The 13,146-nt window shown below is 39.0% G+C and overlaps 1 protein-coding gene across 7 annotated transcripts in view; it reads right to left on the bottom strand.

The window, feature by feature from the left end:
- CEP162 (centrosomal protein 162) overlaps positions 1-13,146 on the bottom strand; it is a 53,580-nt gene that overhangs the window by 17,324 nt on the left and 23,110 nt on the right. For all 7 annotated transcript variants that reach the window (XR_015708893.1, XM_087777109.1, XM_087777111.1 and 4 more), the window contains 9 exons: positions 11,203-11,467; positions 9,729-9,996; positions 7,847-7,989; positions 6,922-7,149; positions 6,100-6,237; positions 5,025-5,137; positions 4,129-4,234; positions 2,339-2,465; positions 1,343-1,506 (listed from right to left, as the gene is read on the bottom strand). Coding sequence is in view for 6 of the 7 variants with exons in the window: in XM_087777109.1 (XP_087633235.1) it covers positions 1,343-1,506; positions 2,339-2,465; positions 4,129-4,234; positions 5,025-5,137; positions 6,100-6,237; positions 6,922-7,149; positions 7,847-7,989; positions 9,729-9,996; positions 11,203-11,467 (1,552 nt within the window). In the remaining variant the exon portion in view is untranslated. The remainder of the gene's footprint in view (positions 1-1,342; positions 1,507-2,338; positions 2,466-4,128; positions 4,235-5,024; positions 5,138-6,099; positions 6,238-6,921; positions 7,150-7,846; positions 7,990-9,728; positions 9,997-11,202; positions 11,468-13,146) is intronic.

The following is a 13,146-nucleotide window of genomic DNA, read 5'->3' as shown; positions in this document are numbered from 1 at the left end:
CCTTTATCAGCCACTATGATCATTGTACAGGGATATTACACCTTGTATACTTGGAAGTATTCCTATCTTGATTTCTCTCTCACATTGGCAATGTTAGCATAACTAATGCTTTTATGCCAGCATAGTTTGACTAATCTGATTGTTTCTATGAAGTCAAAGCTCTTTATTGTTTTTAAACACCAGTCCATCCTGGAGAAAATGAAAATAAAAATATTTTCTTTCACAGCAATGATACACTGATCAAAGTTTGATATGTTTAAGGGATCTCCTTCCCTGGCTGCTCCTTCGGAAGCACCTCCTTTCATCTTTGATCTCTCTAATAAAACACCATGAAAAAATTCCAAGATCAATTATATTTTATCACTGGTAAAATTCTTTATTTCTGTGAATCCTAAGTCAAATCTACTGACAAGCAGGCGATGCGAATCTCAGAACTATTCAAGATGCGTGTTTTAATTTTTTCTTGCTTTGTATTTCCAGTGTTTTGGCTTTTTCCTCCCTACTACAGCAACCAGAGAACTTTTCTAAGAACAAATTTAGAACCGGTACTTAAGAGAAAAAAAAAGTGTTGCCTAGGCTACCATGGAGTAAAAAGGAGGACAAGAGAATGACAAAAGGGATGTTCCAGGTTGTTAATGTAACCATGGACTTCCTTTTCATAGAATCATAGAATCACAGAATCGTCAAGGTTGGAAAAGACCCTTAAGATCATCGAGTCCAACCGTCAACCTATCACTGCCAAGTCCATCTATACCACGTCTTCAAGCACCGTATCTATCCGTTCTTTAAATACCTTCAGGGATGGAGACTCAACCACTTCCCTGGCAGCCTGGTCCAATGCTTGACCACCCTCTCGGTGAAGAAGTTTTTCCTAATATCCAACCTAAACCTCCCCTGGCCCAGCTTGAGGCCGTTTCCTCTCGTCCTATCACTCGTTACTTGTGAGAAGAGACCGACCCCCACCTCGCTACAACTTCCCTTCAGGTAGTTGTAGAGAGCAATAAGGTCTCCCCTCAGCCTCCTCTGCTCCAGGCTTTTCTTAGTCAAGAAATTCGCAAGTTTTAAGGAAACACAATACTTTTGTTTCCAGAAGCATTATCAAGACGTCCAATAGAAGCAAAACCAGGTTTAAAGCATTCTGCACTCTCACTCTCACTGCATATGGAGTAATATCAATTTTGCATACAAAGACTCCACGATTGATTTAAAGGTTATAAAGAGTTTACATGCTTTTTCTTGAAAAAAATGGGATTATTATGAAGGATAGAATTACATTATATTCATCACTGGAAAAGAAATAATTTTAAGTTCCAACTTCTTAGATAAAGCTAGATATTATCACCTCTAGTTTTAGTTTCTCAATTTCTTCTCTTGCATCTTTAAGACGGGCTGCATCTTTATCCAGAAGATCTTGATTTTCTGCATACCACTGAAGTCGTCTTTTTAAATGAGTAATTTCCTGTTTGTATGATTCTTCCATAACTTTTAATTCATAAGACTTCTCACCTACAAGAATAAAACATCCTTAGTATTGTTTTATTAGTAATTATGTATTGAAGTAGTTAGTCAACACTATCCTTCTCAGCACATTTCATACATTTACTCTTTTGACAATCCTGTTACTGCAGTAAGGTTTTAAAACCAGACCCTAATTAGGATTTTAAATGCAACAGTATTTGAAAAAACCATTTTCTCTCTCATACATAGTAGTACTCAATGGTTCACAGTTTAACATGATCGACAATATAGAATACATGCTTAGGTATGTATTGATCGTACTCCTCCCATTTAGGGGCTAAGTATTTTGAAGAGACATGGAGGTAAATACCACAGGTCTTAGCACTTTTGATGCCTGATATTGGAAGTGAAAGAGTCTGTTTTCTGTCCCTCTCTCATTAAGAAAGCTAAAGTCAAACTGGAAAGAGTTCTGATAAGAATGTTAGAAAAAAAAAAAGTCACAAGGCATAAGTTAGAGGTAAAAAACGGGCAAGATCTACATAGGAGACTAAGATGTAACACAGTTAATCTCTTAAGAACAGAGTTTTCATATAAATGGAATCGTCTGTTTTCCATGCCCAGCGGAAGATGGGCAAGAAATCAAACTTAGGCAACAACAAAGAGCTTTGCTGGATACAAGAAAAGGCTTTCTAACAGAGTGCCAAAGGTACTGTAGCATGTCCTTCACTGTATGCTTTTATTAGAAGTTTAGATGATATTTGGAAATGGTCTAGATGCATTTGACTAAGTAATATTTTAATAACAAAGAAGTTTTAGTTACGTATTTATTTAGTGAAGCACAGACTAGGCAAAATTATTCAACAAAATGAAGGTGCTTTACCTGATGTGGATTCAATCTGGACTTTTGCTAAATCTCTCTCCTTCTTCGCTTGTCCCAAGTCTACCTCAAGAGCTTGCTTATCTTGTTTGAGACATCTTATCTCTTCTTGTAATTTAGTTTCTTCCTTCTGAGTTTTAGAGAAAACAGTAAGACAAGAAAAAGTAAACACAAATTGTCATACAAAAAACCTGAACATGCTTTTTCACCATAAAAATTAAATCACAACAGTTGCGTCAGACCACAGCAGCAATGAGGTTTTCTAGTTTTGGTATTATTCTCAGGCCTTGCTATAGCAGAGCATGGGAAAACTTAAGCTAAACATAAAAAAAAAAATACCGTTTTTTTAAATAAGTCTTACATAACTGTCTTAGAAGTAGAAAACATCTGCCTTTTGAGATGGTCAGTAAAGAAAATGGCTTTACTTATTTCTAAGACTTAAGACTGTCGCTTAAATGGACAGATGTATTGTCCAACAGTTCATCTTACTACATTCTATTTCTCACCATTTTCTGCTGCATTCTGCTCTGTTTGTTTACGTGTGATCACTAGCAAACTTCAAGACTAAGTAGGATGAAAGGTCTCAGTGCCAGTCTCTGGAGACAGAGGCCCTTGGTCCTAGGGATCCATAGGTACAGGGAGCAGCAACGGCGGGGGCGGGGCTGAGATTCTGGGGCCGGCCAGTAAACAGACCAAGAGTCTAGGGCCAGCATGTGCATGTACGTGTGTCACTGCTACTGAACTCCTGTCCTTATCTCCTGAATAAGATCAATCTGTATGTGCTCCTTGTGTTTTGTCCAAGAGTACTGTTAGTATTTCCATGGTGCGAGCAAAGGCACTGCTCTCTCTGTTATCCGTGTGCCTGACTGTGTTAGTGTTGTCTGTGTGCGTCTCTTCATCTTTGGATCTCGTGTTCAGTCTCATTACAGGCTGGACCTAAGGGCAAGGAAGTGTGGCAGCAGCACCTATGAGGCTGGAACTGAGGGAGCGCCTGGAGTCTTAAGAACTCCAAGTCAGCTCTATCAGACCAGGAACGCCTCCGCTGGTCCTGAAGCTAACTGGATCCAGATCCTCTTATCACCTACCTAAACAGTTGTTGTTTGTTTGGGGTTTTTTTGTTGGTTTTTCTTTTCAAACAAACAAAAACAAAAAAAACCCAAAACCAACCAAACAAAAAACCCCAAACAAAAACAAACACACCCCACCCCCCCAACCCCCTCCCAGAAAAACAAACAGAAGAAGCAGCTTTTAATTTCTGGTCTAACTATCAGAAGAAGTATGTACCAGAACAGTCCTGACTTGCAGTAAGCAGAGCAACAGAAGTTCCTGAAAACTTTTAATTTTAACATGATGCTTACCAAACACCCTCCCTCAAAAACACAAGCATCTGTAGGACTACATAAAAAGTTACATGAGTGAATAACAAACAATTCTTTTCACTCTGATGTTCTTTTCTAGAACTTACTTGGGACAGAGCAAGGATAAACACTTTTCTGGATTTGTCTTATGTGGGAAAGCTATAGAGATACCCCTGCTTCCTGCAAGCTCTCACAAGATATTTCAGAATTGCCAGTAAACATGGCAACACTGCACTTCTTTCAGTGAATCTGTGTCTTAGGGGATTACTTCTGAAAGTTCATTTGATGAGACATTTGTGATATACAAGTGTGGCAAATAATTCATACTAGAAGAGTAGCATGCTCTACTACTTAACTTACGTTATTAGCCTACAATATGGATGGTTATGCATTTTTCGTAAGGACACATGACAAATAGGCTTGGTATACACCTACCTGTGCTGCTCGAAGCTCTGAAATCAGTTCTGTGAAACTCTGATTTCTGGCTGGTTCAGAATCCTGCACAATTCGTGAGTGGATATTAGTCTTCTCTATCTTTTCTCTAAACAGCAACAGCAAAACCAGTCATGCAATGTGGTGACTTGGCATACAAACAGTGGTGTACTAAAAAACAAACACCCCCCCCCCCCCCCAAATGGTACCACAAAGTCGATCCGCACAGGCTCAAAACAAAGAAAGAAGCAACTTGGTACTACATCTTTATACCAAAAAATTTCACCTGTAAGGTGAAATCACCTTGCACAAACTTGTTTGTTGGGACTACACAAGGGAGAGAAACAAAACCTACTCTGTATCAGTGGAACTCATCTACAGGCCTCTTCCAAGCAAAGATTTGTAAATTAGAAGTACATGCAACTTCTAGTTTTTTTCCTCATTGCTAGCACAGGATGCAAATCTTACAGAACCTACAGTGCAGTGAATCTAATGGTTCATCTGCTACCAGGATCTCTTGTGGCCCCTGATCTACTGTATCAACAGTACAACAGTATCAAACCATTTTGACACATGTGCAGAGCTGTAATACCAGAACATGTGTAGTACACATATTACACATTCTGATATGAATAAAAGTATTTGAATTTTAGCATTGAAATATTCACCAAATGGAAGACTCTAGTCTTCCCACAGGTCTTCAACACCAGCAAGATGACTAAGAATTAAGTGCCTATAATCAACATAAATCAATTCTCAAAAGACGAAACAAAACCACAAACCCAAGAAACACTGGAAAACCTGCACCTGACAGACTCTGCAATGATTCTTCATAAACAAATTAATAAACACAGCTGAAAACTCCAGAGATTTTAGGTCAGATGTTTAAATGAGCCTACCTTAGGGCTATTAATTCAGACATTAAACACTGATTCTCCTTAAACATTCGTTCCTCATTTTTTTTGTTTTGGATTTGTAGCTCTTTCATTTGTTTGTATAACCTCTCATTTTCCTAAGATGAGACAGACAAAGTTAAAGAATGTTCATAAATTACTGTTTTATCCAGTTCAAAAACAATTGTCTATGACTTGCATAGTTTGCCTACTGGAACAGTGGAAGCAAACACTAAATGTTTGATTACTAAGTTTCTAAAATGGATATCTACTTTCATTATCCTTATGCTAAAGTAGTATACAGTGACCTCTACAATCTCCTCCAAGTGTCTGTTCACTCTGGAGAACCTAGGCCAGTTCCTCTGCAAAGCTATCCCAAACTATATTCTAAAAGCACACACATGGATGGGTGGTGATAGATCAGAGCTCAGCCTGCTCATGCTCCAATCCCATGGACACAAACCGTCACCGATTCGGGATGCTCACAGCCATACCGGCAACACATTGTGCCTATACCAACAAATGGTGCTGAGCACCAGCTGGAAGCTGATTAAACTAACCTATTTGATTTTACAACTGCAAGTATTCGAAAGGATTATTAAGCTTGCATTATCCATTTCTACGCTTAGGACTAAGTAATAAAAATCAGGCACACTAATAGGGTTTCCTTGCAATCAGCTGCTCAGATCCTGTGAAAAACATCTTAAAAACAGAACCTTCCAAATTTCTAATTTTGCTTAAAAATACTAGTTTTCTGCTACATTTGGGGCAAAAAGTTTGTGGTTCTTTATTGGCCATAAAGTATTTTCCTAGTTCTCAACTGACAAGTCAGTATATTTTTACAGTTTAGAACAGTTACATGGAATCATGGAAAAACAGCCCAAACTAAACATGTCTGAAATACTTTTTAAACGTGCAAATGTATGTTTGTATGTACAAAACACGTATGTTTGCCCTTCACACCTAAATTTCATCCACTTTTCAGATAGCAAGATAACCGTTTTCAACAGAAAAGTAGTAACCATTAAACAATTTTGTTTCTGAAACTGGCTAGAACACAGCTCAATATGCTGTGGTATACCTGTTGATAACCTTGAATAATGACCTCTTGATCTTCAATTTCTTTTTGTATTTGTGCCAGTTTTTCTTCAGTGACGGGAACTGTTGCTGTATGATGGGTCCACCTCTTTTCTTGAGTCAGCTCTTCCATACTTCTTAACTTTCAGAAAGAAAAAGACACACAATTAAGAAGAAAGTTTTGTTAGCAATATGGAATTCTCTACAAGACTACACTTTTACAATATAAATAGGTCAATCTTTTAATTAAGATAGGAAAGCAAAGCCATGAGCCAGTCTTCTTATTGGAGTTTTACAGAACGATTACAAAACAGGAACAAAGTATAAAAAGTTTGGGAAAAGTTAGTTTTACCCTCCCTCTTCTATTCTTACGTATCTAGACAGGAAGGTATAGTGGAATAACCCTGGAAATATACCATATAGACAAAACACAATATTGAAAAATGCATCAAAAAATAAACAACATCTCAACATAGTCTTACAGGTTATCTATAACAAGTGGTATCTGTTAATCTCTTATTAATTTTTTTTTTTTTTACATAAAAGTAAGTTAAATCTTTGCAAAAAACCTGCTGCAGAACTCTCAAAATAGCAAACTAAAGGAACTCGGGATAACATAGTTTATCTCTGTAGAAAACAAAAAAAAGAAAAGATCACGTCTTATGGGCGATAAATGTAACAGCAGGTATGCATTTACAAACTAGCAGTGGGTGTGTAAATCTGGATTTTTTGCTCATTAACAACTCATGTAAAATAACATCAATTTAATTTTCAGAAGCAATGTTTCTCTTGTTCTGTAGTAATGGGATACAAGATGATAAAGTACCTTACTCTGAAGAACATAGTTTTCCTGACCCAACCGAGAAAGCTCTTTTTCATGCTGTGTTTTCAGTTCTACTATCTTTGTCTCTATTTCTTTCTCTTTTTCTGAAACCGTGCTGGTTAGCTGTTGAATCAAATCACGAGCTGTGTTCAGGTCCTCCTCTGCAACTTGTACTCGTTTTAGCAAATATAGTTCTCTATCACAACTTTTGATAGGAGAAAATGGTAAATCCTAGTGAAGAGAAAAAAATCAGGGAAACATTACACCGAGCTGAATGTTTACCAAAAATTCCGCTCATCAATTTTATTTAACTGGCTTGTCTGGCTCTTAGCAACCACTTAAGGCACTTGAAAAGAAAAAAACAAACAAACAACATAGCAAAACATCTTGCATTTACTTTAATGAGCTACTTTCTCATTTCCAAAATATGTATGAGGAAAACAAGCCAAAAAAACAACAAGAAATATACACTTCTCATATGAGAGCCAGTACACAGCTACTGGAATTCTTCTATTATGCATCTTACTTTTTGAAAAGCAGTAATGATTTAGGTATTCAATGAATAATTTTTTATACAGTTTATAAGGAAGAAGGAAAATCCATCATGGTGCTGCAAATTCAGTCATTTTGGAGATGTTAGAAGAGACTATTAAGTATTCAATGCAATGAAAATAGAAAAAAAACCCCAAACAGTAGTACTACTTAACATTCATAACAGAATACTTTTACTTAAAAGTTTTATTTAAAAATTTCCCCTTTTCTACCACAAAATAGTAATTTTTAGAAATTAATAAGCATTCCAACTTTAAGTAAATGGAATATTTCAGCATTTTCCAATTTTGTGATAATTATTAAAAGCCTTGACAAAATAGGCTTGCAAACCAAGCTGTACATACCATAATTAAGAGCATCACTGATTATTACTTACATGCTGATACTGCCTGCAATAATCCATAGCCTGGTGTCCAAGATTATTAACAACTGATTGGCCAGACATAACTCTGTTAATACTTCCCTTTGAAGCTGGTTCGTTTGTTGCAGATCTTATTATCCTAGTAGCAAATAAGACTTCTTCATTTAGGCAGAAAGTAAAATAGAACAAAATTAAATTCAGAATTTAATGTCATTTCAAAAAAATCTATTCACGTGATCCACCCCTTAGGCATATAAATAAAGTATTCTACAACCTGAATTTTGAATTAAATACAGAAACCTGAAAGCAATGAGACATCATGGAAAATGTAGGTTTGTGGGGGTTTTTTTTGGTTTTGTTTTTTTTTTTTAAAGTAAGGAACCGATGACAAGATAAAACAAAACCCCAAGGGAACAACCGAAACAAGTAGCTGGATAATAAATCCTTCATGAAACAAGGTTAACCTCAGTTCTCTGCTCGAGAAGTGGCCAGTTATCTAAGTATACAGAAATACAATATATTTCAAGCTATGGTGAAGGTAAGACACAGCAATTTTCAAAATGGACTTTGGAGTGCAGACAGCATACAAAGACATGCAACATTTATTTGTTGCATCAAGTAGCAACCTGTCTGGAAATTAAAAATGAGGGAAGTTTCCCCTAGAGAGTAACTAACATAGATGGAACTATTCACATCTTAAGTCTTCTGAAATACAGATAGTAACTACAACTGCCATTTCATTTCTGCCTATACCAATTTAAGCTAAGAGCTCCAGCTTAGGAATGTCATACCTGAAAACAAACAGGCAATGATCATTGTCCTTAATACTTTTTACATTTCTCACACTATCCCCTCACAAAGCTTCTCCCTTCGTACTGATGGTTGGGGGATTGTTTGATTCAATGCCATTCTCTTCCTAGCTTTAGAGGTCCCTGCAGAATGCATCCTGGTGAGATTAACTCCTCAAGTCACCTAAAATTGCTATGGAGAATGGCTATAGCTAGAGATGTAAGAACATGTTTGAATGAGGCTAGTGGCCTCATTTTTTTGGGACTCATCATTCACTTCGCCACCTCCATCTGCCTGTACACCCTCCTCTTCTCCAGGAAGCGCCACAGCAATGCACTGAGGAACTAAGGTCCCTTAGTTTGACAGCTGCCACTGAAGCATCTCCCCGAGACGGGCAACATAATCTGAAACTGCTTCCCAACACTACCTGCAGGTTTTTTAAAAGCATTACATGCTAGAAGTGTGCTAAAACCTCAGCATCCGTTGAATTATTTTCCCATGCCTCAGAGATAGCAAACATCGCCTGCAAAGATGCTAAGCTGAATTATCTTATGAAACTCTTCAGGCTTCACTCAAAAATAAAAAAGTTCAGTCCTTTACTTGCAACTCAGCTTTCACAGGACTACATTGGTATTCTCCTTTCCTTAGTGTTACAAGAGGCATAAACAGAAAATAGGACTTTCTTTTTATTGCTTTCTTTGTACTCTAGGAAAGCAAAGATAAAAAGAAGCTGAGAGTAGAAATTTGGCATCACACACAGAAGTGAATGTGTCAGCAAATCTTTGCATTTACTGTAATGAAAAATATAACTTGTATATACTTACTTTTGCACACCAGCTTTTTCTATTGTTATGGTCCGATTGGTAAACAATAGGTAAGTCTCAAACATAGTGGTGCTATATGTGAGTGGAAATGAAACAAGACTACAGTGCAAAGCTTTATTTAAAAGTCTCTCTTCCAGCAACTTCATGGTGATATAGAAAAAAATCAGGACTTAATTGCATTTGGGTTTAAATGTCTTCTACATTTTGATTTTTTTTTTTAATGTGAAGCACAAACAGCAAAGCTCTCTGGCTCTTAAAACTCAGGCTTCTTACAATAGAATTACCTTTAGATCTTGCTCTATCTGCAGGACTTTTGGCTTTCACACTGGTCTTTTTGAAAGTTTCTTTTGGTGTTTTCTTTTCATTAACTGGAAAAGACTGTTTTGAGAGTGAAGTGGGTTTCCCATACCCAGAACTTCTAACCACCCCATGAGGACCATATGAAGATTTCTTTTTATGTAAAGGTGCTGGACTTCTCATATTCTTGTATAACATTGGTTTAGTTGTCATTGATTCTGATCTTTCATTCTTCAAGGAACAAGACTGAAGAGCCTGTGATAGAGCACATTTGTTTAAAACAAGTTTTAGGCTCTAGTGTAATCTGAAGGTAGTTTTCACTGCTAAAAGAACACAGAACCAGTTAACAGAATTACACAGCTGTAAGACTCGGAGTGGAGGGAAGCATTATTTTTAACCAAATTAATAGTATGTCATTTTGCAGAATTTTACTACTGCAGAAGTATACGTAGTGCAAATATTTTGTACTGGCTCCGTTTAATTGTTCTGGGAAGTTGTATTACATTACAGGATCTTTAGCTTACCAAAGCAGGTAGCTGGTGACTAAAGGCTCAGTGAACACTGAAACCCAGGGATGAAGAAAGGAACAACGGCAGGCAGAAGAACCCTACTAAGCTTGATCATCAAAACCAGAGCACACAACTCTTAAGACCAGCAAATGAGAAAGCTTAGCCTGTTGGCCCTGGTGGGAAGTCCACCAGGATGAATCAGCCAAACAACCTCTCTCCCTGCAATGCCCTGCAGACAGAGGAGGTGCTTGCCTAAAGGAGTGTGGGGCTAATTTAGGGGATGAAAGGAGAAGAGAATTTGGGGATGCAGGGAGAAGACTTGGGATTATGTAAATCTTGTTATGGAATGTTTGAGAGGATTGTGAGAATGTGCAAAACCTACAGGATGTGTAGGGAAAGGACAAAAACTGGGTAAAGGGAGAGATTAAGGTGGATCAAGCAGGAACAAGTGTGGGAAACAGGGGGAACATAAGATTAAAGAAGCTGGTGACATGACCAGGTTGCTGGTCAGTACACTTGTCTGACTAGGCCCTACATTGATCATTTCAGTCTCTCTTATATTCTTATTGAACTGTATTTCGAACTGTCCTCTCTGTAGGTATGCTCTCTATTCTGAGCCTGTGTGTCTTTATATATGTCACCCCAACGGGAACACGTGCTCAGACTCGCTAATAGCTGCAGCTGGGGACATGGAACCACAGCAGGCTTGCACATATTGGGCTGGGACAGGAAGAATCCCGTGGGTCCCAAAGCCCACCGGATTTGGCTACCTCTAACAACAGCAATGGTAACATGAGAGTTTCAAGAGAGAGAGTTTCATGAGAGTTTCAAGAAAGTTTCAACAGTCTCTCAATTTCTAAACATCAGAGCATAATCAAATGACAGGCAGTCTAAAAATATACACATTTAAAATGTATTTCCATATAATAAAAAACTGGTTGATACTACTTACTTGTTTAGTTTTGCTGCCTTGTGAAAGCAGAGCGTCTTGTACTATTTTTTCTCTTAGTACATCAGGCTGTACTTCACTGGTCTGAATTTCTTTCTCAGTCACCCTCTGCAAGTTATCGTCATTCACAGCTGTCTGCAGGAAGATGGTCTCTTCTCTGTTAATTTTTTCAAATAAGTTTGTCTCCCAAACCATATTATTCTGGTGCTCCTTAAAGGGTGAGTGGCTGATGAGGTCATTTGCTGTGTTGCCTACCAGTTTCACAGGACTACAAGAGAGAAAGGAATAAAGTCATATATAATAAGACTTTTGCCCTTTGCTTTTCTACCACTCCAGAAAAAGTGGGCCATTTTTATCCAGCTGAGGGTGTTGAGAGGGCTGGCTGATGTCATTGCGGGGCCACTCTCTATAATCTTCAAGAAGTCGTGGAGACTGGGGGATGTCCCAGGGGACTGGAGGAAGGCAAATGTTACCCCTATCTACAAGAAGGGCTCAAGGGAGGATCTGGGTAATTATAGGCCCATCAGTCTTACTTCAATCCCCGGGAAAGTTATGGAACAGATCTTCCTGGGGGCCATCATGAGTCAAATGAAGCACGTGATTGGGAAATGCCAACACGGCTTCACCAAGGGCAGATCGTGCCTGACAAATCTGGTAGCTTTCTATGATAAAGTGACCTGCTCGGTTGACACGGGGCAAGCGGTCGACGTTGTCTACTTGGACTTCTCCAAGGCTTTCGATACAGTTCCGCATGGCCTCCTCCTAGAGAAACGGATGCGTTACGGCCTGGATAAGTGGTCTGTGCAGTGGGTGAGGAATTGGCTGACGGGCCGCACCCAAAGGGTGGTGGTAAATGGCTCTTTTTCAAACTGGCAACCCGTCACAAGTGGGGTCTCCCAGGGATCGATATTGGGCCCAACACTATTCAATATCTTCATAAGTGATCTGGATGATGGGATCAAGTGTACACTGATGAAGTTTGCTGATGACACCAAATTGAGTGGGGAAGTAGACACTCTGGAAGGGAAAGCCACCCTGCAGGAAGATCTGGATAGGCTGGAAAAGCGGGCTAACAACAACCTTATGAAGTTTAACAAAGACAAGTGTAAGGTCTTGCACCTGGGAAAACATAATCCAGGAGTGCAGCTCAGACTGGGATCCACCTGGCTAGAGAGCAGCTCCGTGAAGAGGGACCTGGGGGTCCTGGTGGACAGGAAGCTCAATATGAGCGAACTGTGTGCTGCTGCGGCCAAGAAGACCAATAGGATGCTCGGTTGCATCAAAAAGGACATCACCAGCAGAGATAAAGAAGTCATTATCCCTCTCTACTCGGCGCTTGTCAGACCACACCTGGAATACTGTGTACAGTTCTGGTCCCCGTTATACAAAAAAGATGTGGACAGGCTGGAAGGGGTCCAGAGAAGGGCCACCAAGATGACCAAGGGTCTGGGAAGCCTGCCGTATGAGGACAGGCTGAGAGAGCTGGGTTTGTTCAGCCTTGAGAAAAGGAGGCTTAGAGGTGATCTCATCACCATGTCCCAGTACTTAAAGGGGAGCTACAAAGAAGATGGAGACTCCCTTTTTACAAGGAGTCACATGGTGAGGACAAGGGGTAACGGGTACAAGTTACTCCCAGGGAGATTCCGACTGGACGCGAGAGGTAAATTTTTCACAATGAGAACAGTCAATCATTGGAATAATCTCCCCAGGGAAGTGGTTGACTCCGTTACACTGAACACGTTTAAGACTCAGCTGGACATGGTGCTGGGCCATTTCGTCTAGATCGTGCTTGAAAGGTTGGACCAGATGATCCTTGAGGTCCCTTCCAACCTGGTATTCTATGATTCTATGATTTTTCCTTTAGGTATCAGCTGTAAAGACTGCTTGAATTTGAAAGAGCCACTAGGCTCCTTTTAAGAACAACGTTGCAGATTTAGTTGTATAGAT

The sequence above is a fragment of the Nipponia nippon genome, unplaced genomic scaffold (genome assembly GCF_047370975.1).
Source record: "Nipponia nippon isolate SJK-2023a ecotype South Korea unplaced genomic scaffold, ASM4737097v1 scaffold_4, whole genome shotgun sequence".
Taxonomy (NCBI): domain Eukaryota; kingdom Metazoa; phylum Chordata; class Aves; order Pelecaniformes; family Threskiornithidae; genus Nipponia; species Nipponia nippon.
The sequence above is the reverse complement of the archived record's forward strand: the minus strand, read 5'-3'. Positions and strand labels throughout refer to the sequence as shown.